Genomic DNA, 26,749 nt, shown 5'->3' with positions numbered 1-26,749 from the left:
ATTACGTAAAAATACATGAGGTTGTCCCAGATTTTCTGCCACGCGATTCTTGATCGAGTTTCGGTTCTTGAACGAGCAGACACGCGTTCTTAACGAAAATTTATATTGCTGCGCCTAGATTATCCTTCCCCTCGGCGGAAACTTGCATTATGGCATCTACATTATCAAAGTGTCAGAAGTCATTTTATTATACGTCGCGTGCTAACTGCGAATTGCAAGCTCACGGCCGAGATTAAACGTCCAACGCGCGTTTCTCTTAAATACACGCGATAACCTTTCAGAACTACGCAGGCACGTCAGCATTCATCTCATGCGATATTTTCATTATTTTTTTACAAAGCGATATTGTATTAAGATGCATCGTATCGCGAATACAATGTGTGCAATGAAATTTTTCAATATCTGTTATCTACCTATTGTTATCTATACCTTTTTCCTAGGGCTTAGGGTACGAGAACTCGGTCAGTTATTGTCCTGCGCATCGATACAAAGAAAAAAAAAGAGAGAACTATATAGCAAAGCGCAACGATTAACCCTTTTGTTACGAAGAATCACCGTAATGGCTTTCGTCGTACGTTCATTACGAAGATACGGTACAGTTGCTCGTCAAAAATCCTCGTCATGCTCCTAATGCGATGAAAGATAACGTAAATACTAGGTATCATCAAATTACGACACAAATTATATCTAACATTTCAGTCGTCAGTCTAATTGTAAGATTAGAACACGCGCGAGAGCTAATCAACCGGTATCTGTAATTAATTCCACTATCACTGGAAAAACAATAACAAGGAAAACAGCATTTCTACGACATATTTATAGTTATCGCGAAAACAATATGTGTTATTCCTCGCGTCGATCGCGGCAGCAATCACCGACGTCCCCACTGTGCGCTAAATGAAGAAAATCTTGTTCCGCGGCCTTGTTGCAGGTCGGTCTTCTGCGTGCAAGTGCAACCGTACCGAGCAAGCACGTCACAAAGTGTTTGCACTCGGTCAGATAAAATCGCAATCGCTCTCGGTGGGAAGTTTACGTTGACGGCTGCATCTGACCGAGTCACAATGATTCCGACTCACAATCAGTAGAACAAAACGGTTCGTAAAATGGACACCTGTGCAATGATGAAAAATTTTGCCGCGTCATCTGTCTAGTTTTTTGAAATTAAATAAAATTTATTTCCATTGGAAGACAAAGGCAAGCAAACCTATTCTTGTTCAGTGGTACGAGAGGCGAAGTGGCATGTGTCTATAGAAGGGATCGTCGAGTCTACGGAAGTAAGATACGCGCGCCCGTGGAAGATTGTTCGATTACGCTCCTCGATTGTAAGTGCACGTTTTGTCCCAATTGACGCGGTGTTGCATGAGTGCGTAATATACCGCATAATATACTGCAAACACATTGCTTTCAATTCTGTCATTGTGCCCGAACCCGAGTACGACTGTACTGGGTTGTACGGGCGATAAATAGTTTTATAACATACGGAATCTGTTTTTTTTTTATGGTAATTTTCGTTATTTTATCGCTAAATACAATTATATGCTCAATTAATTTGCAGACATGCAACGCAATGTATGCACTGAGAAAAAAAATATTTTAATCCAAAAAAGATTTATTAGGTGGCTCCTAATAGCATATTTACTTACTTTTTACACATATTTATTTAGAATTAGATATTTTTATTTAATTGAAATACAAATATCTAATTCTAAATAAATACGTGTAAAAATTAAGTAAATAATGCTATTAGGAGCTACCTAATAAATAATTTTTTTTTTTAATATTTTTTTTATCAGTGTGTGATGTTAAAAACATGGAAATATTTTACTTCTAACGGTAATGATAAGATAAAACAAAAGTGCACCATTTAGCGGACGAGTTTACACAACTGGGCAATTATATTCTGCATTTGCAATAGTTCAACAATATCGTGCACGTCAATTGCTAGTATGAACAAATTTATTGGCTAGTAGATATTCGTTAGCATTATTCCATAGCATTTTACCAAAATCAAACATTCGCGTGTTGTTGAGTTCTATTTGGAACTGATATGACCGAGAACGTGCAATGAAAGGAATCGCGCATAGGTCAAATTAGTTAGTTAGTTTGTAATTCAGATACTAAATTTCCGCATGGCAAATAATATCGAGATATAATTGTCGATAAAGTGTGAATGCTGACTAGTTCGACCCACCTCATTAAAAGACGCTTCGAGCCTTCGAAGGTAGACTGCGTCATTCTTATTCGACACAAAAAAAGGAGGAGAAAAAGGGAGGAAAAAAGGGAAGAAAAAGATCGCGGTAGGTAAAAGTTACACGGCAGAAGTTGCCTCATCAGGCGTTTCCTGCATTTGGAACTTGTAATAACAAACCTGTCGCGCGGGGCGACCACGGAGGGCAGAAGGGGTGAAATATGACCTATTTTCGTCACTCACCGGATTGAAAGTATTTCCGACATCTGAGGGTTAAGCTAAGACGGGAAAATGTCGGACGGGAAACGAGCGCGGTGAGAGGGTGAAAAACGGGGCGTTCGGTTCGTCGTCGTCGTCGTCGTCGTCATCGGCGTCGTGGCTCGTTCGTGCTATAATAACGTGGGCTGACGTGTGTCGATATAGAGGCGTTCGCGTGTTTCGGTCCAGCGGCGGCAGCGCGCCGAGTCTCTCCGGGACCATAACTCGATATCTCCCGGAAAAAAATCCCTCTATCGCGTGCTTTGCAACCCGTACAACGCCCGAATTGAATGTTAGCCCAAGACGAACGACCGCCTTGTAAATATCGCGCGGTCGCTCCTTCGTTTTTAATCCTTTGGCTCAGAGCGTTACAATGTATCTAATTAGAATCGTAATTTATATGATAAAAAGCAATTTCGAGCTTAAATAAGCTTCGCCTTGTTTATATCAACACGATAGTGTTGATATAGAAATAGAGGAGTAAATTCGAACGGTACAAAATAGTTTCTTATCCATTTAATGAATTAATTAAACTACGCTTGATTGAAACTTCAAAGGCTCGTTCGATTTTGTCGATCCTTTCTTCGTTTCAAACTTACTGCGCCCGCAAACAGCAATTTTAAGTGTACGCGGCACAGCCGAAGAAATTAACCCTTCTATCATCAAGTAGCGTAATGTACCCCGCCGCAGTAATTCCTCCACCGTGTTTTAATCTCTTACTCGAGATTAAAATTCCGATCTTGGTCTTTCATTTTTCACAGCTACGACGTGTGTAGAGAAGTTCGACACTTATTCGTATGCCTTAAATTCCACGTGCCGGCTACGTGATATTTTTCCATTAGTCTGAACTAATATTCCGAGTCGTATATTTACTGAATAAACATGGTTTCGTTGCCGTAAATAATCGCAAAATGTAACTGCATGCATATTGAATGCGTTGAATCGATATCATTCGGTAGTACCGTTTATGACGAATGTATATATAGCTGTGGATAATTTTGCAGAACGACCAGATCGAAAGGTATCCAGCGTCAAAAGCATGATACGTGCCAGATTTTTTATTCGCGAGATCAATGGCTCGCATTTGTCATCAAAAGTGCAATGTCGCGCAAGATCGGTCGCTTATCCGATCGAACATAATGAAACGAAAGATGTGAACAACGAAACGCAATATGCGCGGCCGACCAAAGATATTCCGGGACCGAAAGCGTTGCCTTTGCTTGGCAATTGGTTCAGATTCCTACCATACATAGGTAAGAGTTCTCTCGTCACACACACACACACACACACACATAAAGCGTGTTCAAAACATTGATTATTTTATTATTATCGGATTATTAATAAGTTCAAATTTAAATATGATATTTAAGTCAGATCGGAAGTTTATGTCCATGGGACGTATAACCGCGATATAATTAATAACTAACGAAAAATTTATTTAACAGAATGTCAATTTGTATCTCGAAAGATTATTTTGTTACCTGTAAAACAATATCAATTGTTTAAACGTAATATATTTCCTTTGTTTCTTAATTCACGTATGTACGTGTAAATGGCGACCACCGATTGACGTAAATGCAGGTGAATACGGCGGACAAGACACTATAACGCAAATGCGGATGCTGCGTGATCAGTACGGCGAAATCGTTAAATTGGATAAGATAGGAGGTCGCAGATCGGCAATCTTTCTATTTTCACCGGAGCTATGCGAGAAAATGTATCGGGTGGAAGGCGCGTGGCCGACGCGGATTGCTATGGAGACTCTACACTATTATCGCACAAACAGGACACACATCTATAATGGGCAGTACGGCCTCGCAACAAGGTCAGTATAGAATGCTTTGGAAGAAATGTCATTGTCATGAGAGAGAGGGAATTGTCTCTCTTTCTACATATAAGATACACTGTGTCTCAATCCCGTATTTCTTCACAATTCTTAAAGACGCGGTAATAAACATTTTCTTTAAAAAATTCTTAAAATTTTGAGATTCTAAAATCCAGAAATAGAATTACTTGGAAAGAAGATTGTTAAGTTCCATAGCTAGATAGATGAGTGATAGTATATGTGTGCGTGTGTGTGTGTGTGTGTGTATATGTATAAAGAGCGCCCTAGTTTCACTGTACTTCCTCTTATTCTTACCGTCTATTATTAAGATATTAAAAAAATCTGAAAATGGAAAAGAGTGCAAGAAGCCCGACTTCATTAAACGCTCTTTTCAGCTTACGAATCGCAATATTCTTCTGCTTATCTCAGATCGCTTCAACAATCTGCACTAACGTCACGGCAAGTTTCGAAGTTACGTCATGCTAACTTATTACTTTAATATTTATCAAATCGCATAATATTTGTGCGCGTAATGTTAAACTAAGCATTCTTGAGATACGTATTCCATAACTGATAAAATTTATCGCCTCGTCCTGTAATAATGGAACAAATCCGATTTTACACTATTCGATTTCTCATTTTAATCAATTGTTAGATTAATAACGTAGCTATTATGGCTCTCGAGATTTCAACGTGATAAATGTAGGCGTTCTCAGTGTAGCATGTTAGATATATGGTCAAGCGCGAAGGTCGTCGATATCCCGAAAATTCGTCAGAATATGGGAACACCAGCTGACGAAGCAACCTTCCTCTCCATCGCTATTAGAACTCTCTCTCACACACTCCTCCCCCTCTCTCATCTCTCTCCGTCACTCTATCTCTATCTCGCTGGTCTCTCTTGTGTCCTGTACGGTCGATAGTCCAGCGAGTGTACGGAGAGCCACGGAGAGACCAAACACAGAGGCCTACATAAATTGCGTACGATGTAACATCTCGTCTCTCGCTGAAAAGGGCGCTCTCCTGCTTTTAGCCAGGGCAAATTGTGGCACGACTTTCGGTCGAAAGTCAATCCGCACATGATGCAACCACGTACGGTTAAGGCACACGTAGCGCAGATCAGCGAGGTGACCAGCGAGTTCGTGGACAAGATGCGAGCACTGAGGGATCCTGAAACCCTGGAGTTGCCGAGCGACTTCAAGAACGAATTGCAAAAGTGGGCCTTAGAGTGTAAGTACGAGAGTAAGTGATGCGAGCGGCGGAGATACTTATTTACGCCGCTGATGTTTCGCGCTCCTCCACGAAAATGGAGCACCTAGAATAATATAGTTATATACGTATATCACGGTTGTAACAATGGGGCTGATAAATTAACTCGCACTCCAAATTCAATGCACTGCGGCATTGTATATTCCAGTGGATCGTAATGCATTTATCAACGATGCGACGAGAGATACGCGCCGGGCTGAAAGTTTTAAAAATATACGCCGCTCTATATTTCGATATTAAGTGACTCCGCAGTCACGTGACAATCACTTACCGTTGATTAACAGCAATATGTTCGATCGCGCTGGATTGCCGACTAGGGTGCTTGAAGCCTAATCTTGCCGCGGATTCGGAACCGCAAATAATGATTAATTGCGTGCACGAGATGTTCGATCTCATGTACCGCATGGAAATTCTACTGTCTCTGTGGAAGGTGTACAATACACGGAATCTCAAGAAGTTCTTCCGTGTGCTGGATACGCTTAATGGGTAAATATTGAAACTTATACTCGTTACACTACTACGTCAGCATATTACTCGCAAACTCCCACGCGAATACGCGAACTTGTTACTTCACATCGTCATTACCGTAATCCTCGATATGTTTCCTCGACATTCTCGTGTCGCGAAGTTAGTTATCAATAATGTATCGTGTGTCGTGTCACGTTAATTACTTCTTGCTTAGAAATTAACGTTTTACGTCCGTTCAGTTACTTTTACTTCTAGAAGTTACGCGTTACCGCTACCTCCACATTTTTCGCTCGCGCATAATTCATTCTGCATGTAACAAGTTTGAAAACACGACTCGTCGTATTTGCGTATATAATTTTATTTACGATCTATTTATCTACGAATTTTAGAATTGCCAGTAAACACATCGAAAGAGCTAAGACGAAGTACGAAGCAATGGGCGATAGCGCGGATCTGGGCGAACGTAGTATATTACAGAAACTTTTGCGTATCGACAAGCAAACGGCACAGGTAATGGCGCTCGATATGCTAACGGCTGGTGTTGATACGGTAAGTGCGAGATTTTAACTCTTCAAAATGATTTTAATAGCTCGATCTTCTATCGAATAAAATCTCGTTATCTCTTTTTCGACGAACGTAATAATAATGAAATAATAAACGACTCTGATTAAAATTAAAAAATTTTTTTATTTTTTAAATAAATTGCTACACTATGGCATCTCGCGTCGTTACGTCTAGTGGATGTTCTATTAATCTTACCGCATTTCACGTGCGCTGTCGCGTGAATAACCGAAGCGAATGCAAACTTCCTTTTTAAATGAAAAAAAATGTAGCGCGGAAAAACTGATTTTTGTACGTTTGTTTTTAATTCACTCGCAAGTCTCGTGAGGAGGACTACGCGTATATCTTTGAAAGCTCTATAATTTCTTGTATATTTAACTGTTAAAATCTTTTTTTAAATGCATCGGAAAGAGCAAGAGAAAGAATTCTATTATATCAAAATTCTGAAAGTGGGACTGTACTTGATTAAGTAACAACTTGTTACAGACTGGCAACGTGTCCGGCAGCTTGTTGTATTACATCGCGAATAATCCAGAGAAACAGGAAAAACTGCGGGAAGAAGTAATGTCCGTGTTACCGGACAAAACATCGCCCGTCACGCAGGACGTCCTAAATCGTACGAAATACGCTAAGGCCTGCATCAAGGAATCCCTTCGATTGTTCCCCATCGCTGTTGCCAATCTCAGAACTATGCAAACTGATGTTTGCATAGGAGGGTATAGAATACCAGCAGGAGTACGTGCCGTTTTCTTTCTAATTTGTTATTTATAATTAGAGTCCTAAGATTCGTCTGATATCAATAGATATATCTAATTAATGACTCATATCTATACCATTTCATTAAAATATTTAAAAAAAATCTACCGATGGAAAATGTTTTATGAAAATTTCTAGAACGCAATTAAAAATAATATTACGCGGATAAATATAAGATATTTGATAAACTCGGATTTTTCAAGCAACTTGGAATCGATTTTCTTTTAATCGAATATTATTTTTCTATTATATCATAATTGGTAATTTTTATAAATTTAATGATTATATAAATATAATTATTTAATTTAAATTCTATTTAATTCCTTGAGCTAAATAAAATATATAATTTTAGTACTCATTCGCGAAATCTAAGTCCTAAAAAAATTATTTGCATTTGTTTCCTTAATTCAAAGACTATCAATATATTTGAACATTATAGGTATATTGTTAAAAGAAAAAATTCACTCTGAATTATACAAAAAAGTCATAAGTTTATCAGGTATATATGTCGCGAAATAAGCTACATCCTACATCAATGAATTTTGAAAAAGGGGGGCCAACTTCACAGACGTATGAATTCTCAGTGGTTCTCTCTTTTTATACCGTTAGACCGACGTCATCGCTGGCCACTCTCTGATCGCGAAGGAATCCACGGAGTTTTCGCGAACGCAGGAGTACATTCCCGAGAGATGGTTGCGAGATAACACGGAGTTTCCATCAGCCAAGGAGGCGCATCCCTTCGCGTACATGCCTTTCGGATTTGGCCCTCGCACCTGCATCGGCCGACGATTCGCCGAAATGGAGCTCGAGACGTTACTCTTGACAGTTCGTAAACTTGCTCGTGTCCTGCTGACAATTCTGTTGCCCGCGGGATTCAGTCAGTCGAATAACGATAACCGGATTTCCATTTCGAAATAAACGTGTCTTATATTAGGAGAGTAACAGTGCCAACCCAAGAATAAATGCGACTGTGTCCTAAATTTGTTCGAGCAAAACGGTTAAAACGTCTTGATAGAGATCGATTAATATTACATGCTCGTACCTCGTTCGACAAGATCAACTTACAATGCCAATCAGTCAACAAATTCGTTTATTACTAATAAGTACATTTTCCTTTTTTCTTTTGTTTCTTCAATATAAAGTGATTTTTTTTTCGCTGTCCGCCGTTTACAAAATTTGTCAAGAAATGGAAGAAAACAACCATTACGTCTAGTGGATGTTCTATTAATCTTACCGCATTTCACTTGTTCACGTGCGCTTTCGCGCGAATAACCGAAGCGAATGCAAACTTCCTTTTTAAATGAATGTAGCGCGGAAAAACTGATTTTTGTACGTTTGTTTTTAATTCACTCGCAAGTCTCGTGAGGAGGACTACGTTCTTCTTTTCACCGATGTTTTATTCATACGCGATAAGCGCAGATGTTTAATAAGTTGAAAGGTTTAAACGAGCGCGCGCGCACAAAAGTATATCGCATGCTGAGATAATAACGGAAACAGACGACACGCTTGCATAATATGCATATTCTCTTGGAGCGTCGGACTACGCGTGACTGTGCATGGCAGTGAAATAACGATGTTGCGCTCAAGTACGAATTCCCGGAAAACTAAATATTCTGCGCGAATCCCCGTTGGCGCCGTTCCTCTCCTCATAAAGAATTGAGAAGCGTGATTCCGTAATTCGCTCTGACACGACAGTTTGGCACGAACATCAACAGAAATGACTCTCTTTAATTCCGGTTAATATCCACAAACATATCTATCGTCAAGTACTCGGATATGAATGTTTCGATTTATATTGTGAATATGTTATACCCTCGTGTATTTTATTAACATTAAAACATTTGTTTCGCACGCGAATTAGACATTTGAGACTTTTCGCCAGACACTTTTGATGCAGAAATTAATCCTCCGGTGAGAATTACGAGTCTCGCGGAACCACGCTTTTCAATTGAATCGCAGATTCTCGAAATGATTCCCGGGCGGAAAAGCCGCGAGAACACGACGCCTGCATATCACTCCCCCCGATCGCGCGCGATGCAAATTGCGAAAGGAGTTTACTATAGAGAGATGCGTTTTTGTTTTATTTAGGTCATACGAAATTTCCGGATCGAATGGCATCACGGACCGCTCGAGTACGAAAGCCGATTTATAAACACGCTGGTGTCACCGATGCGATTCAAGCTCGTCGATTTGTAGATCGTCACAAATTTTCCCACGAAAACTATACCGACATGTTTCACGGAGAAAGCGGTCAGAAAAGTGTCCTGCCGACGTTTTGCGCGATTTTTCCTCTTTAATAATTACGACGAATGTCGGCACGGTTACCGGTTGTACGAGCATCTGACCCAAAGAAGCCCGACCGAGGTGGAGAAAATGCCATCGGCCAACCACAATTCTTACAATTTTAATCTACGCCCGAGGACAGAGAGCGCGACATTTTACAGGAATTTTTTAGCGTAAAAGCTACAAATTTTTAGCAAACTCGTGTAGAAGCACGAGTGTGCAGTTGTGTATGCATGTGTATACTCGTCTCTAAATGGCATAAAAATACGAGAGATATAAATTGTACATATTGTTGAAATTTTCTTTAGCAAACACCAATGTACAATACCTTTTTATACTTATCTGTTATTTATGACAGCCTTGGGAAAGCATAATGCGATGCTGTTTTATTTATACCTATACCTATTTGTAATGCTAATGGTAATAAAGTTAAAAATATTTATCAGGCACAGTTGGTGGCTGTTTCATCAAATATTTATCGTCCATATTACTGATAAAAGATTCTTGATAAAATGTATAGAGGAAAAAAAGAATGCATAATTTGCAACGTAGGGTGGTCACCGCGTGCACGTAGACCAATAAATTGCCATTATTTAGGCGAAGCCGATTTGATCGATCTAACGTCGTTGCGACGCTAATTTCGTTATATGCCATTTATAGTTTAATTATGCCGCACAACGTATTTATAGCAAAGCTACGACACTACTACCAGCCTTATCTATCGCGCGACGCATTCAGAAATTAATTTGAACTTGAATTAACCGGATAATAGTGCTTGAAATATCACGACGTTTGAAATAGGTCGTGATTCCAAGACGCGCGCTGCCGTGTAGGTGTGCATGTCGCGGGTGCAACTTTAGTAGGAAAATCGATTTACCCTTTTGCGATAGGAAGCAATAAAAATCATTCTTACGTTATGTCGAATAACGCGCGACACTTCACGTTTCCACGCGATAGGATAATGCATTATCGGCGAAACGAATCTTAATGCGACCTAGTTCCGGTTTACACGCACGACCTCGATAATACGACCGGATAATAGAATACTGCCGCGTGCATGTGTGAATCTGCAATATTTAATTTTTTTTTTTTCAAGCCTATCTCGTTTTCGTTTACAGAACCGTGTATACGTAACAGAACCGAATACATTTGCATATGTTACAGAGATGAAAATAATGCGCGGGAAAAGCAAGGCGGGTAAGATAAAACGCAACGAAACAACTGCCGAATAAAATTTGCGTATTAACTACGTCATTGTTCGCTTATTTTATGCGATTATCGGTTTTTCGCGGGATTTTACTCTTTTATAAATCCGCGCGTGACCAACTAATGCGTGGCCACGTTTAATTCTACAAATTTTATATATACATAGATATGTATAAAATTTAACCATACACGCGTCAATGAATAAAATAACAAATTTGTGCAGCGAGAAAAACGTGGAAAAGTAAATCTATGGTAGTGTATATTCCCGGTGAAAATTGACTTTAAACCATCAGAAAAATAAACTCTAACACTGATTACCACGCTTCATTTTACACAATATGAATAACGCAGATAGAAATCCGTGTATTGATTGCATTCTCTGTACTCTTTAAATGTCATAGAGTGGTTTCGCCAATAATATATTTTAGAGTGATTGCGCTAGTGTCACTCCACAAGAGAGAGTTGTCATTCTAACTTGAGTAAATTCACTCATAAAGTAGAAGTGAATTTTTCACTCAAATTTTAAGAGCGGCTACTCTACTGGAGTGATGGTGCGATCTCACTCTAAAGCTATAGTGAATCACGATTCACTGAAGATCGACTGATAAATGACTCTAATAGAATGAAATTTTTCACTCAAAATTGTGTAGAGTGACATAATTCACTCACTTCTACAGACACTGATCTTCATTCAAATGGAGTGCGATTTTCACTCTAATTTATAGCGCAATTTTACTCTTTTTTAGAGTGGCGATTCGCTCCAGGTACACAGGCTCAATTTTTATTTTCCGTTACACTTGCATTTCACTCGTTCTGGGTGATATTTAAAACTCTTCGACTTTTAGAGAGTATGGATATTTACGGAGTAATAAATACAAAATAAGTGAGAGATATCCCGTTTTCCACCCGATGATATCGCGTCACTTGAGCGCGCTTCGAAGAGCGACTTTATCAAGGCACGCGTCACCGTTCGCGCGCATTGTAAAATAGTATCAACTCGTAGAAGAAGCTCGCTAGAGCGAGCTCGGAAACTCGAATGCCAATGCTGCTTTCACTGCCGCGAGTGTCGCGATAACGCGTCGCCGACTAGCCGTTGCCCGGGGTCTTATATAACGCACCGCCTCGAAATCGTCGGTTTCAGTCTCCGCCGAGACAGCCTCGTTCTCTCACGCCAGTTTCCTCGCGTTCCGTCCCGCAGCTCGAAAAAAATATACGAATTACACGATGGCATCGGAAAACACGATCATGGACTCGGACTGCATGACGCTGACGAGATTCGTGCTGGCGGAGCAGCGCAAGGTGCCAACGGCGACCGGCGATCTTACGCAGCTACTGAATAGCATACAGACCGCCGTAAAAGCCGTCAGCTCGGCCGTGAGGAAGGCCGGTATCGCTAATATGTGAGTAAACATTGCGAGCTTTCCAGGCTAAACGAGAGCCAGCCTCGCGCCAACGTTTGCGAGAGAAAAAAAAACGCGAACGTAGTGCACGCCGTGAAATGTGCGATTCGGTGTCGCTTTCTGCATGGCCAAATAAGCGAAAGAGGATCAGCGCGAGAGAAGTGCAAAAACACTTCGTGATCTCATAAACTAGACGTTCTAATGGCATATTTAAACAGCTGAAATAGAGAGACACTTTACGAGATATTCAAATTAATCTAATTATAATTTGTAATCTTCATGAGTTCGAAACTACGCTGGTTCACGACTGTACGTTTTATTGCGCAAATATTCCCCACGGTTTAAAAGTTGCAAAATCACTTTGCGACAACAAATAGAGGACTTTCATACGTTATAACCGGTGTACGGATGCAGCTTACATGTGCGGTTTTACATTTTCACGCGGCACTCAACGGTCAGAATTTAGCACGCGGCAGAGGGAGACTCGAACTAGTATACAGATATATGTGTACAGCGTAGGTGTAAAGTCTCCGCAGTATCGTAACTGAGGCTAACGTTTGCTGTCGAACCGGCGCTCGTCTCTATTTTATTCAAATGTATTCGGCAGCGGTATAGTCCCGTGCATTTACCGTGCTCAAGCTGCCAATACACGCCAGTAAACATTAATCTCTACGCCCTGACAATTCTGTAACCTTGCATGTAAATAACATATAAATGATTTCCCATTATTACAGTGGTGCACACACCGCAGCGACATGAATAAAACAATTTCATGACTGGTCGCTCTCTATCGAAGTTTCGGAACAAACTTCCCTTATCAATAAACTGATGTGGATTGTGCCTCGAATTAAGATTAGATAGCTGTAATGAAGTCCGTGAATCTTGGATAATATAACGAATAATTATTATCTTAATGTTTCATATTATCTTCATATTATCTCCTGAATAAATTAGCTACCTCACGTTTCTAACGATCCTATAATTTATTTTCTAAATAAAAATTTTACAATATTCTTTAACGTGTTTGCTATTGAAAAATGTTACAAAAGACAATGTTGCACTTTTGTCCCAGTATTTTAAATAAGGGCTTCTTTTTCCCCAATATACTTCTTTCAATTTCAAAACAATTTAATCATATCAAGATTCGCGAACTGTTTCAAATATCATTTAAAACCAGAAAATCTTCTCTCTTGAAAGGTTTAAACCCCCAGAGAGTCTTTTCTTAGATACGGGTCAATATCTAAACGTTCAAAGTTCTTAAAAATTTCTGTCTACATCTGATTATAATATAAAGAATATATTTAGATGTAAGTGTATTGATAATTTTAAGTATAAAATAATATAGTATAATTGTTAAAATAATCAAAACTTTCAAAAAGCTTTTTATTTTAAATAATATTTGAAACGACTTTTATCATATATGTTTATCGCGTATTCAAACTATTTCAAGCCCAAATCATTCATAATTAATTGAATCGGTTATGCAATGCTCATTTGGGTGTACTAAAATCAGCTATTAAACGCACGACGCATCCCTGTTCATCCACATCAGGTATGGCATCGCCGGCAATATCAACGTTCAGGGTGAGGAAGTCAAGAAGCTGGACGTCCTGAGCAACGAGCTCTTCATTAACATGCTGACGTCATCCTTCACCACGTGCGTGCTCGTGAGCGAGGAGAATCAGCACGCTATCGAGGTGGAAACGGAGAAGAGCGGCAAGTACATCGTGTGTTTCGACCCGCTCGACGGCTCCTCCAACATCGACTGCCTCGTCTCGGTGGGCTCGATCTTCGGAATTTACAAAAAATCCGAACAATCCGGGGAATCCACGCTGCAGGCCGCGCTGCAACCGGGACGGAACTTGGTCGCGGCCGGATACGCTCTATACGGCTCGGCGACTATGATAGTGCTCTCGATCGGCCGTGGCGTTAATGGGTTCATGTACGATCCGGCCATCGGAGAATTTATACTGACCGAGAAAAACATGCGTATGCCTGACAGAGGCAATATATATAGGTATGATAAAAAATAAAAAGAAAAGATAGAGAGAGAAAAAAGAAACGAAACCTGCGGAATGAAATATATTCGGTGCACAATTTTTGATGTGCGAGTTACAGTTAACATCGTCAGCGTAATCACGAATTCGATAAGATAGTCGATATATGTTGAGTTCAAGTTGACTTTTTATAGGCGAAAGTACATCTTTCGAAACTCTCTCTCTCTCTCTCTCTCTCTCTCTCTCGGTCGTTATTGACCGCACTAAAATCGCGGTACGATTATTTGCAGTATTAACGAAGGCAACGAGAGCACGTGGGACTCGTCTATCAAGGAGTACGTACATTCCAAGAAATATCCCGCAACCGGAAAGCCCTACAGTGCAAGGTACGTGGGCTCCATGGTCGCCGACGTACACCGTACGATTAAGTACGGCGGTATCTTCTTGTATCCCGCGAGCAAGAGCAATCCCAACGGCAAGGTAATTTCACGACGACTTCTGAACTTTATATTGAACTAACTATCTATATGGTACGGAAAAAGAACAAGACAGATCGAGACAAATAGCGATAAGCGGTGTATATTACGACATATTTCGCGTCACGTATCCTATTTATCTTCTTGATTCTCTCTTCGCTCTCCGATTATTGCCAAACAATTCGGATTTTTTTGTAAATTCCTGATCTCGCGCTTATCGGATGCGCTTATCACTACACATCAGACGCGGATTGAGTAATAAAATAACCCGCTGTAACTTTGCGTTATAAACAGGTGTTTACGCTACCATCTATCCGATAAACATGCAGGAAAGTATCGGACTTTGGAAATTATTTTATCTAAGCGCGGTATAAATATATATCCGGTTTTAACTTGGACTGACCCGCGCGGCGGCATCCCATGATTTCTATGTAAATTTCTGTAAAACATTATCGGACTATGCGTATTATCCACTCGGGTAAACACGATTGTAGCTCTCTATCAGAGAGGCCAATATACCGGGGTCAGAATTTCAAGAGAACGTATTTACCGATAATTAACTTATTATTAAACTTTAATTCATTACAATTTATTGCATGCATTATGTAACGCATTTTAAACGTACTTCTCATCTATATTAAATCTCGCGTATTAAAGCATGAAAATTTCGCAAAAGTCAAATCAATAAGTATGCGCCATTTGTATTAATTTCGCAATTCCAGCTACGACTTCTGTACGAGTGCGTACCGATGGCTTTCCTAGTCAAGGAAGCCGGCGGTCTGGCGACAAACGGAAAAATTGATATTCTGGACATCGTTCCGGAGACCATCCATCAGAGATCACCCATTTTCTTGGGCTCGAAAGACGACGTTAACGACGTAATGGCGTTTATAAAAAATAAGGCCGAGCGATAAAAACGAAGAATCTCTTCCAAGCACACAATAATCGAGCGTTATATCTTTTTTATACGGATTGTTATTTTACATTTTACAATAAATTAATTTTTTTATTAAATTACGTATTAGCTGTTATATCAAACCCCTCAATTTAAATGTTCGAATAATTTTGTTATCGCTTAAAAGTAATACCACGGGGGAAATAATTAATAACAATTAATTAATCAAAATTGTAGTCAAACAGCGCGGAAATGTAATAAATCCTATGTCATCAGGCGCTTTTACAGGGCCATTACGAATAATTACGGCCGATTGTTGGCAAATCCGGTAAATCCGAAAATTCATCATGTTTCGCGCGGAGACCTGAAATTATACGCTAAACGTTAGCGCGTCGGATTATTTAATTTATTCGGCGCGTACACGTGAATGCAAATAAATCATCCGCGTTCGTTATAAAAGCGACGTTGATGAAACCGTTAAGAAATAACGTCACGGGGAACAGCGTTAGCAGCACCGATCTCGTTAATCTCTTCGCGGAACTCAATCTAATTCGATCGGCGCGCACGGTGTGACGATAAGAGACGGCGCGTCGTGACAGTTTTTCTTTTTTCCTTTCACGAACGCCGTATACTTATCACTTGCCGGGCGTGAATGCAGCGCGAAGCATCGCGTCATCGGTCAGGCTTAACCGATGTCGGACTATATCATTTCCGTTCTTCCGTTTGTATAACCGTTAAGCGAGACGGCGGGCGCTGATAACGTTGCTATTTATTCTGCACGCACGCCCGGCTCTCTCCGGCTTAACCTCTTCACGGCGTGCAGCCCGGAATGCATCATAGGAGCACGACCGACTATTGATCGGCCGGTCGACAGTGCGCCAGCGCAAGTCGAGGCCGGACGGACGAAGAGAGGCATTCATGAGCGCGAGCCGCCCTCGGCCGTAGTGCGTTTTGGTCGACATTTGGCTGCCGTTATGCTCGTCGTCCCACGGAAGCGCCCTTAGATTCTACCATAATGTCCGGTGGTACGTAAACGTTTTATTTAAATAGAAAAATTGTCGCGTGTTTAACAGCGAAAGTGTCGCAAAATTGTCTTGTTCGTTTTCTCTCTCCGAGTCGGGAAACCGGCTCGCTTCGCTATGATATATGTAGTAAATTATGCATTTATTGACGCCGTACATGCGTCGCGTTTACCAGTCAGTCGATGAGTCAGCCAAAAATCAAAACGCAATCGCGCTCGCACGTAATTCTATATATGTTCGGAGTTTTTGTATTTAAACGTGCAACGCGCTTTATTAATTATCGAGTGTTTGTCTCTGTATAAAAGACGGCGAGAGAAATTTTACCTAGGTATTGATATGTCGCGAAATTAACGACCGTTTGTTTCGCTCAGTAAGACAGGGATTATATCGGCTTCGCGACGCTGCCGGAGCAAGTGCACCGGAAATCGGTGAAGAGGGGCTTCGAGTTCACCCTGATGGTATTGGGTGAGACCGGTCTCGGCAAGTCGACGCTCATAAACAGCCTCTTCCTCGGGGACCTGTACAAGGACCGGCGAATTCCGGATGCGGCGGGTGCGTGTGATTTTCATTTTAATTTCATCCATAAACGCGATCTCCTCGCGAAAACTAAGACTGTCCTCTAGTCCTAGTCAAAGCCCTGTCAGTCCCCTCTGAAATTATATATGCGCGGCCAATCGTAATAACAATGACACCGTTTAATCGCGATGGAGGAGGGAGGACGTATACATATAACGCCACCGCGCCGGGATAGTCTTGCTCTAAAAGCCTCCCGCGTGCCTCCCGCGAGTTATTGACACGCGAAAAATATTTGATCAGCTTACATCGTGGGTAAACTGCCCACGATCTCGAGGAGTCGATAAATATTCATCGTTCACTTCCAGAGCGGGTGGCTAAGACCACCTCTATCGAGAAAAAGACAATGGATATAGAGGAGCGTGGCGTTCGGCTCCGCTTAACGATCGTAGACACGCCAGGTGAGAAATATCGCCGAGCCTATTTTATTTTCCACGTTTAAACAAGTTTACATCTGTGCATATTATCTTAGTATAGACACGTTGAATTAATTATGGTGAATTTCGTAAAATTGCTGGATAAATAATGATATTGATTTTTCGTAAAATTCAAACGATACGACTTTATTAAATAATTCAATAAGTAACGATATACCGTTCAAGGATTCGGCGATGCGGTAAATTGCGAGGATACGTGGAAAGCGTGCTCGGCTTACATCGACGAGCAGTTTCGCCAGTACTTTACGGACGAAAGCGGATTAAATAGGAAAAATATCCAAGATAACAGGGTACACTGTTGTCTGTACTTTATACCACCATACGGCCACGGGTACGTGATATAATCCAGCTCTCCATCATATATTCTCATTTACAGGATTAAAGATAATTTTCATCCCGCGGTATAATATCGAGCGCGATTATACATCAGACTCAATTACAATCCTTAATTTGAATACCGATCTTTCTTTATAGCCTCAGGCAGATCGATCTCGAGGTATTGAGGCGCCTACATCGGAAAGTTAACGTCGTTCCCGTAATCGCGAAAGCGGACACTTTAACCACTCACGAGGTGAAAAAGTTAAAGGAGCGCATTTTGGCGGACATCGAGGAACACGAGATTCAGGTTTGACTTTTTCCTCTTGACGTAAAGTATAATGCGAACTTTTATAATTTCCTGATATACGTGCAACAGCGCTCGTTCTTCTTACGACGCGCGGCAAATGCTAATTAATTTCCGTAATTGTCGCACAGATATACCAATTCCCGGATTGCGACAGCGACGAGGACGAGGAGTTCAAGCAACAGGATAAGGAGCTGAAGGCCTGTATACCGTTCGCGGTCGTCGGAAGTTCGACGGTGCTGGAGGTCGCCGGAAGGAAAGTTCGCGGCCGGCAGTATCCGTGGGGCGTAGTGGAAGGTGAACTTTTATATATATTCTACATAAAATTCATAATTTTTCGATTGTACTAATTCCCATGAGCTACGTGGTAAGTATAACGTTGAGGAAAAAAATTTTTAACGTAAATAATTTTTAATAGAAAAACTTGCGCGATTGTAATTTCACATTTGCAACAAAATTTGCTCCAGCCAAAGAACACGATTTTAATTATCGTTATTAGATAAGTCTCCGTCAACAATTGCTATTTGAAAGAACCGAGAGTGCACTTCGATGCGGTAACGTCAAAGGAATCGAAATTCAGAACAGGGATTTCACGTACTCGATACCCTTTATTACAAGAATACCGCGACTTTTCAATTAGATCGTTAAGCAGAAGCCGAATCAAAAGCAATTAGAGATTTAATCGATAAAAGAGCTCCTGAGGCTTAAGCCTTCTGCGAGTATAACCAATCGGCGTATTTGAAAGCAGGAGGGACTGAATGCATTTTAAAGTACCTCCGGCTTTCGCATGTCGGCGCGGCCGATCTTTTAAAATTTCAATTCTGATTGATCATAGTCGAGAACCCGAAGCACAGTGACTTCGTCAAACTGAGGACGATGCTAATATCGACGCACATGCAGGATCTAAAGGACGTCACGCAGGACGTTCACTACGAGAATTTTCGGGCCCAATGTATTTCTCAAATTTCGCAGCAAGCGATCCGGGAACGGAGGTATTTACGCATGTAAATAAATATTGCATTCCAGTAGGTATTGTATATATACGGACGCGCTTATCACGCGTTCGCAATGCGTACGGGGGTGGTCTCGAAAGTGTCGCGTTTCGGAATAATATTATTTTTACACTAGTCTGCGTTTCAAGAGCTTTCCTCGAGATACGAAATGGTAATGGACTATTAATATTGGCTCTTTGAAGAGCTTGATACGCTTTCGAGTGCGCTGTACGCTTTGCATGATTATTAAAAGCATCTGCCAGCAATAGTTTCGAACTAGTTTGCGATTCATACTAGTTTGTGGTTCCAACGGTATGATAGTTCAGTGGAGAATAGTTGGACTATTTTATATATAAATTCTATATTGTTCAGTAAAAATTGGAGAACGTTGTTAAGATTGATACTTTTTGAAAAATTGCACGGTATTGCTTTAACATATGGAGGGATAAAAGCCATAGTGGTGTAAGTCAAATTTTTTTAAAAATATCTATTAACTCGTGTGCACATAGATGCAATCTATACAATACATAAATTGCATCCATGTACACGAGTCAATATTTTAAAAAAATTGACACACCACTATGGCTTTTACCCTTCCATATAACTCATGCTTCGATTGCATTTCGTAGATTATTCGTAGCCCCCTTTCGGATAATCGAGAGAATAAAAATACGCCTCTCGTCTCTTTTTTTACAGCAAACTGAAGAGAGATTCCGGACCGCACTTCGAGAACAGTATATCCGACACGGACAGACTTCTTTTGCAGAAAGATGAGGAGGTGAGCACGCAATTTAACGGTCGCGCGCGTTGAAACTTTTCAGGGATAAATTTTTTAAGTCAGAAAGTAAAGTTTTTACCATGCAATTACAAGACGTAAATATTTCAATACTTAATATTAAAATAAACTTATTATTTTCAATATTTTAATACTTATTCATCATGTGGTTCGATTTTTCCTTTGTGAGTAATATTAGAATTAAAAAAAAAAAGGATCAAACGTACATAGATGTCCCTGAAAAGCTTAATCCAATTCAATTTTCTAATCTAATTCGATTCTTATGAAATGTTTTCTCGCACCACTCGCTATCATCGATTCACGTTCGCAGATACGGAGGATGCAAGATATCCTGGCGCAGATGCAAGAGAAGCTCAAGGCGACCGGTCAGGTCGGCGGCGGTGTCGGATTGCGAGGCCGCGTGGGTAGCCTCGGCAATGATCTCGATTCCGCAGATGTGGACAAGAAACGTAACAGTATTATAGACGTTTGAAGCGTAGATTATTCTCGGGATACATATGTGTATCCGGAATGTATAGGGCTTACCCTCCCGAGAGATCTGTACATATTTCGTTCGACAGATCATCTTGACATTACATATAATTCTCGAGATCGTAGCTTTAGTATAAATTTTCTAACTTTCGAAATTATATAAATTTTTAAATTATATTTGCTTTAACCCTTCGCAAGTAACGTCGGGTCACTCGTGCCCTGGCGAAAGTGACTGTCCTGTATATCAAGTGTCTGTTTATATAAATATATTGTTTAAACAAATGAAAAAATCGGCAATATCGCGATTGATCCTTAAAGTAGGATAGTTAATAAGGTAACATGAATTTTTTAAGATTTCTTTAGAACACTAAAGTATTTTTTAAGCGTCGGAAATGAGTGACCCGACGTTACCAGTTACAGGTGCCGAAAAAGATGTTACCCGCAAAGGGTTAAGTTATAGAATATAATTATAGAAGCGAATTTATTACTAAATATTTCATTAATATTTATTATTAAATATTTGCTCGTGTATAATAAACAAAATTAAAGCCGACTAATTGAAATTCGAGTAAAATAAATTTGTCTCTATCTAGAAGAATTAGAAGTAGAATTAGAAGTAATTATTAAAATCATTAATTTCTTCTCGATCACGTGCTATCTTTTATCACCGTTCGAAAGGGTAGACAAAGTAATAGAACTGCCAAAGATTCACCGATGCTTATCCGAATATTCGATCAAATCGAATCCTGTACAGGTCTGTCGACTACACTCAATACCGCTAACGTCAGTGATACGCGAGATCGGAATGTATTTTATACTTATACGTGCATAGCTAATTTATACAAATAATAAACACGCGTAGTCGTATCAGAAACTATCGGGAGATATATATGTATGTAACACTGCGTGTTCGTTGCAAAACGGACGTCGTATAACTGATCGCACAATAAGCATTGAAATTCTCGGTGGAAGATTCTCCCGTTTGGTTTATCGTTCAACGCTAGTATCAGATTTAGAGTCCCGAGTGTATGCCAAAGAATTGCGAAAAGTATTAATTAGAATTAACGTTCTAAATATACGCACAATAATCCGTAATTATATAGAATTCTATAAGAAGAGTGTGTGTGTGTGAGATAAATTCAGTTGGAGAAACCAAAGATCCGCGATTTGCAGTCACTATTTTACTGATTTTTAATATTTTGTTTAAATTCTTTTCTTGTGAGAAGGAATGCGTAGATGTTTTGTAACAATAAACACATTATACCGTAAAAACGATACGGTCAACTCGAGTCTCAACAATTATGTTGAACTTTATTGCTATTTCTGTCCCATTTCGCTTTCCCTTCCAATATCTTTCTATTATTTATTTTAAAGGAATCGACTAAGAAAGAAAAAAGAATATATTTTAATTTATATTTAGAATAAACATATATGATAAAATTGGCTAAAGCAGAAAAATATTGTACGTCGCCAAATTTACGTCGCCTTCGGCGTTTAACCCTTACGTTACTCGCGTAAGGCATAAAATACACCCCAGCCTTAGAAATCCACTGAATTCACGGAGTAAAACTTTTAACGAACAAAATTTCTAGTTTCGTACTCACCGTTCGATGTGCCACGTCTATTTCGCGACGCTGGCTCGCCGATGTCGACGACGCCTGTTGTCCGGCCACTCCGGGGATGCTCTCTGAGAATCCTCTCTCGTCGTCCGGCTCCGATATTCACGAGATTTTCACACACATACGCACTAGCGTCCGTCCCATCTCAATCGTCGTCCGACTCGGCGAAATTGCGCGAAGACCGTCTTTCCGCGCACGGAATTTTTACCACGTTTTACGAAAATGACGACGCGTCGCAACAGCGTCGAAGTAGAAATTCGAAAAGGTAACAGCGCCGCGATCGTCGGACGGAAAATGGCGGACGCGGCCGCGGAAAGAAACCGAACGCATTCGCGCAGTCACTTCCGCTTGGATTATCGTTTCCGGCGATTATAATCAGCGACGAAACACGCGAGACCGCGACGTTCGTCCTCGCGCAAAGTTTTTACGAAAAGACGCGCACCCATTGCCGTCGCGATGCGTTCAAAAAAGATAATGGCGCGGCGGTCGCGGAAAGTAACGGACGCGTCGACGCGACGCGGCATCCGAATGTAGCCGATGTAGCCGCACATAAACGCACATTCGATTTCATCGCGAAACTCATCTCGCTGGCGATTGTCAATTTGTCACACTACGACGGCACTCGATTCCGCATCACTGTATACTCCACAGAATCCCCGACGGGGCGGCGACGCGCGACGGCGCTCGATTCGGCAGGATCCCCGATGAAACGTACGTGCGAGGCTGGCTGCAGTGATTGTCCTCGCACGAGATTTTCACAAAAATGAAGATGCACGCGGATTAAGTATATATCGACGAGTTCATTCAAAAAAGACAACGACGAGGCGATCGCAGAAGCAACAGACGCGCCGGCGAAAAAAGGAGTCCAAATGTAGCCACTCGCGTACGTTTGACGAACTTGTCGTTCAACGTGTCACCCGCGTTCACTTACGTACTCCGATTATCGTCCCCGACACAACAATGACGGCACTCGACTCGATATAAGAATCACCGGCGAAACGCGCGACGCGACGAGCGCGCGTTCGTTGATCCGTGCGCGACAGCGGTATAGACTGAACTGAACGCCGGCGCGCGGCTCACTTCGCGTCGCGGCAAGATCGCGCGCGACGTAGGTACAAAAACCTTTGTAAATTCGTACGTTTGAAAAATGAACAATCGTATCTCGTTTTTGTCAAAACGGAGTTAATACTTTCTCCAATATACCGGGAGCTTAAATTGTATAACAAATAAGGAATTTTATGTACATTATTACTAGTTCCTAAGACACGATATTTAGAAAAAACTCGTATTGGAAATTTTCACAGAAATAAAACTTTTAAATCCTGTTTTCTCTAAATTTATAACATGGAGGTACGACGTACGATTTTTTATCTCTAAGATATACGATATTACCACGTATTACGATATCAATTGACTCGTTACGATATTTCGATGGCTTTAAGTATAAAAATTGTGGTGTGGAAATTTCGCGTTAACCGCTTATCAATAATTCTCTTGTTGCTCGTACGGAAATTCTAATTTCTTATTTATACATGTATGTATATAATTGGAAGAATTTTTATTCACGTAGAAACGACTGTGAATACCGTCGAATAAATATCCCTTTTTAGTAAGTATTTCGTTCACTTTGATCCTGTCGAAAAATTACTGGCGAATCAGCACGACTGCTAAACCACAATGCGTACTCGATTCTGTCCGCCGTTCGCGCTATGAATTTCGTTACAAATGGCGAAACGCGAATCGTGCATAATTTACGCCTAGTCTTACGATTTTACTACACGATTCGTGAAGTTTCGTATTTGCGAAAGAGAAAAAGATACCGTGGCCGTAGATTCTTGCTATAAATCAGTACGATAGTAAATTGTCGGTCGGAAAATGAAAAAATAAGCTGCGAGAGAGAATTAAGTTTATTATGCGCGACACACGTCGAAGACTCGCCAGTGCTCGCCAGGATCCGAAAAAACTCCCATTCCACGAAATTCCTTCGCCTCGCGGCGCACCCAGTTCTCGGAATTATTTTCTCGCGCATCTGGCATCTAAAAAACACTTTCCCCATAGCACGCGCGGTTTGTTTACGTTTGTCTAGCAGAGTTCTAGCTCGTTTTGCACGTGCATTCTATCCGCTACATTTTCTATATTACGACGTCGAAATATTTCGACAACGTGCACTTTCAATTTTGTCTTTCTTTTTCTCTCTCTCCCAATAAAATGTTGCTCTAAAGTCGTTTGTCGCAATTTCAATCGTGATATCTATTACATTATCTTGCGACAGATCGTTTAAGTCTTGCGACGTGTCTACGGGAAGGGACAGTGACGCAATCGAAAAAGAGAATTGTTAATCTAGCTTATTGTTATCTCTGTCGCTTGAGTAAGACTTTCATGCAAATTATACGGTAGCCTCTCGAACCCGTTAACGAATCCTTTGTGGGAAATTGCCAAACGCGATTTTCACGTCGAATTAATAACAAACTATCCGAAACGCTTTATCGGTCTGTGATATTAATACATAATCTGTATAAATAAATTCAGGATTTGTCTATTTAATACATTTTTTAGTTAATATATATGTAATAACTTAGAATTTTTGGAAGTTACGCTAATCCAGCTTCGCGAGACGTAAACGCGACGCATATAAGAGAATTCTCTAATTATTGCAACTCGGGGTAGAATTGTAACCAACGAGAGGAAGAAACGTGGCTTCGTATATCTCGACAATGTTGCACAGAATCAGGAACCATCGCGATTATGCCAAACGAATGATTAGGGCCATTCGTAGAAACCTGCGGTTTTATTATTAGCCGTAATTACGGTTATCCGATCGCATTAAAACTCCCCGAATAACGAATATTGCGTACTCCAATCATCATCCCGTCGGGAATGTCGGGAATTGAATTGGTCGCTATAAAACCGGGGTTGTCGAGATGAGCCATCTCAGTTTCGCGAACGCTCGTAGAATTTTACCGAATTTCTAATGATTCGGAAGGTTGGTACAAAATCAGGTTGCTGCGAAACGCTTCGCGTTTCGCAGAATTCGATAAATGCCCGATCTACAATAGCTGTAGTAAGCCTCAAGATGTAAAAAATTGACCAATCACAGTCGATTATTCTCCTCACATTCGCCTGTAATTGGTCAATTTCTTACGGCTTGAGGATTACTACAGCTTACTACAGCTATTGTAGATCGGGCATAAAATTCAGCGGAAGATTTTGCGTAAATCTCGGCGAACAGGATATAAATCTGCGTTAATTAACTCTAATAGAAAAAAAATTATTACCGTATGATAAATATTATCATACGGTATCGATAAGGGTAAAATTTGTTTATTACATCGCATCGAATATCGTTATGTCGAATGGTGCACGAGACGCGATCGCATCGGCGGGAATCATCCTCTCGTTAGTCCGTTAAGCCGACGCCTCTCTTCTTTATCAATATACGCGTACAAGTTTTTGTGCTCTTCTTTCGAACAGGCGGCACTATTAGCGATGGTCCTGGTAGGAGTTCGGAACGAACCGCAAGGCCCGGCCTATCTTCCGCCCAGCCCTCCTCGGGGAGGAGGCGGGACTGGTCACCCAGACGATTGGGCCGGTGTAAGTATGTATTACATATATCTTTGAAAAAAAAAAAGAAAAGAAAACGGAAAATTTAAGACCGATAACTTAGACAATCAATTTAGATGATAACGTAATCAAAGATCCGCTGATTTCCGGACAATAAAATAATTCTTGCGACGCGACGCCTTTGTCCGGTCCAGCTGTGAACGTGTCATTTTTACCGAAACCGATATATGTTAGGATCCGGCGAACTATGAGTTTTCGTACGAGGTCCAGGACGCGGCGGCGGGTCTGGACTTCGGGCATCGCGAGAACAGGAAGGACATGGAGGCCACCGGGACCTACCACGTGCTGCTGCCGGACGGTAGGACCCAGATCGTCGATTACGTCGCCGATCAGAACGGGTATCGGCCGATGGTGCGATACGAGGGAACCGCCACTTATCCCGCTGGTCCAGCGGGACCTGCGGAAGAGGGCTACAGATATTAGGCGGCCTCGGTGCTCTTTCTCTCACAATTTAAGTATCAATCTTTAGCGCGTTAAAAGAATCGATTTAAACATCGTTATGGTATATTTATTGAACAGGGGTCGGCACTTTTTCTATATGTAGAAGACCAAAGAAGGGTTTCGCGGGTCAAGAGACAAAATCGAAAATATTATGTACTTGTACCGAGAGAAAAATAAACTTCCACGTATTTTTTATTCGATGAAATATTCAATATGTAATAATAATTTCAGAGCCGACCTCTGCTGTTAAAAGATACACGACGAACACGATCGTGGACTTATGCGAAATGTTAGAACGAATACAATAACATGCTCGAATAACGTAAGAGGATTGAACTTTCGGTTCGGAAAGATCGAAATGGTACGATGTAGCGAAACGTGACCGTGACAACCATCATTTTATCTGTAACGTGTAATAAAATAATTTGAGGATGAAGTAACGAAACCTTTCTCCCTTCGCTCTCTTCAACGTTCTAATATTCTACATGTCAAAGTCAGCTCCAATCTGGATTGGAATTTCTGGAAGCTGGGAATTGAGGACGTCCCGTATAAAACGTTCTAAAAAACGAAGTGAAA

At 40.8% G+C, this 26,749-nt stretch overlaps 3 protein-coding genes across 3 annotated transcripts; all 3 read left to right on the top strand.

Moving 5' to 3' along the window:
- The first annotated feature begins 734 nt into the window (after positions 1–734).
- LOC112458965 lies at positions 735–21,792 on the top strand. Its single transcript, XM_025022822.1, is given in 24 exon segments — positions 735–1,322; positions 2,166–2,297; positions 3,451–3,699; positions 4,028–4,271; positions 5,302–5,498; positions 5,822–6,023; positions 6,395–6,554; positions 7,053–7,301; positions 7,932–8,147; positions 9,411–9,516; positions 11,953–12,211; positions 13,764–14,228; positions 14,499–14,688; positions 15,407–15,570; positions 16,319–16,550; positions 16,553–16,604; positions 16,977–17,153; positions 17,483–17,575; positions 17,777–17,942; positions 18,086–18,236; positions 18,365–18,530; positions 19,069–19,225; positions 19,922–20,003; positions 20,332–21,792. Coding segments are annotated over 23 exon segments (4,266 nt in total). The 5' UTR covers positions 735–1,322; positions 2,166–2,170; the 3' UTR covers positions 20,494–21,792.
- LOC112458978 (fructose-1,6-bisphosphatase 1) lies at positions 11,846–15,701 on the top strand. Its single transcript, XM_025022848.1, has 4 exons — positions 11,846–12,211; positions 13,764–14,228; positions 14,499–14,688; positions 15,407–15,701. The coding sequence occupies exons 1-4, from the start codon at positions 12,036–12,038 to the stop codon at positions 15,596–15,598; spliced, it is 1,023 nt and encodes a 340-aa protein (XP_024878616.1). The 5' UTR covers positions 11,846–12,035; the 3' UTR covers positions 15,599–15,701.
- A 3,624-nt stretch (positions 21,793–25,416) lies between the features above and the next one.
- On the top strand, positions 25,417–26,660 carry LOC112458982 (pro-resilin-like). The gene is made up of 2 exons (XM_025022853.1): positions 25,417–25,702; positions 25,907–26,660. Exons 1-2 carry the CDS (start codon positions 25,598–25,600, stop codon positions 26,153–26,155), a joined length of 354 nt encoding a protein of 117 aa, XP_024878621.1. The 5' UTR covers positions 25,417–25,597; the 3' UTR covers positions 26,156–26,660.
- The last annotated feature ends 89 nt before the right edge of the window (positions 26,661–26,749 follow it).

This window comes from Temnothorax curvispinosus, unplaced genomic scaffold, assembly GCF_003070985.1.
Source record: "Temnothorax curvispinosus isolate PA1 unplaced genomic scaffold, ASM307098v1 QBEX01009403.1, whole genome shotgun sequence".
Taxonomy (NCBI): domain Eukaryota; kingdom Metazoa; phylum Arthropoda; class Insecta; order Hymenoptera; family Formicidae; genus Temnothorax; species Temnothorax curvispinosus.
This window is presented reverse-complemented; position numbering and strand designations above follow the sequence as displayed.

Coding starts and splice junctions, on each gene's coding strand:
- LOC112458978 (XM_025022848.1), top strand. CDS start 12,036: ATGGCATCGGAAAACACGATCATGGACTCGGACTGCATGACGCTGACG. Junction 14,229..14,498: donor GACAGAGGCAATATATATAG/GTATGATAAAAA, acceptor GATTATTTGCAG/TATTAACGAAGGCAACGAGA. Junction 14,689..15,406: donor AGAGCAATCCCAACGGCAAG/GTAATTTCACGA, acceptor TCGCAATTCCAG/CTACGACTTCTGTACGAGTG.
- LOC112458982 (XM_025022853.1), top strand. CDS start 25,598: ATGGTCCTGGTAGGAGTTCGGAACGAACCGCAAGGCCCGGCCTATCTT. Junction 25,703..25,906: donor ACCCAGACGATTGGGCCGGT/GTAAGTATGTAT, acceptor GATATATGTTAG/GATCCGGCGAACTATGAGTT.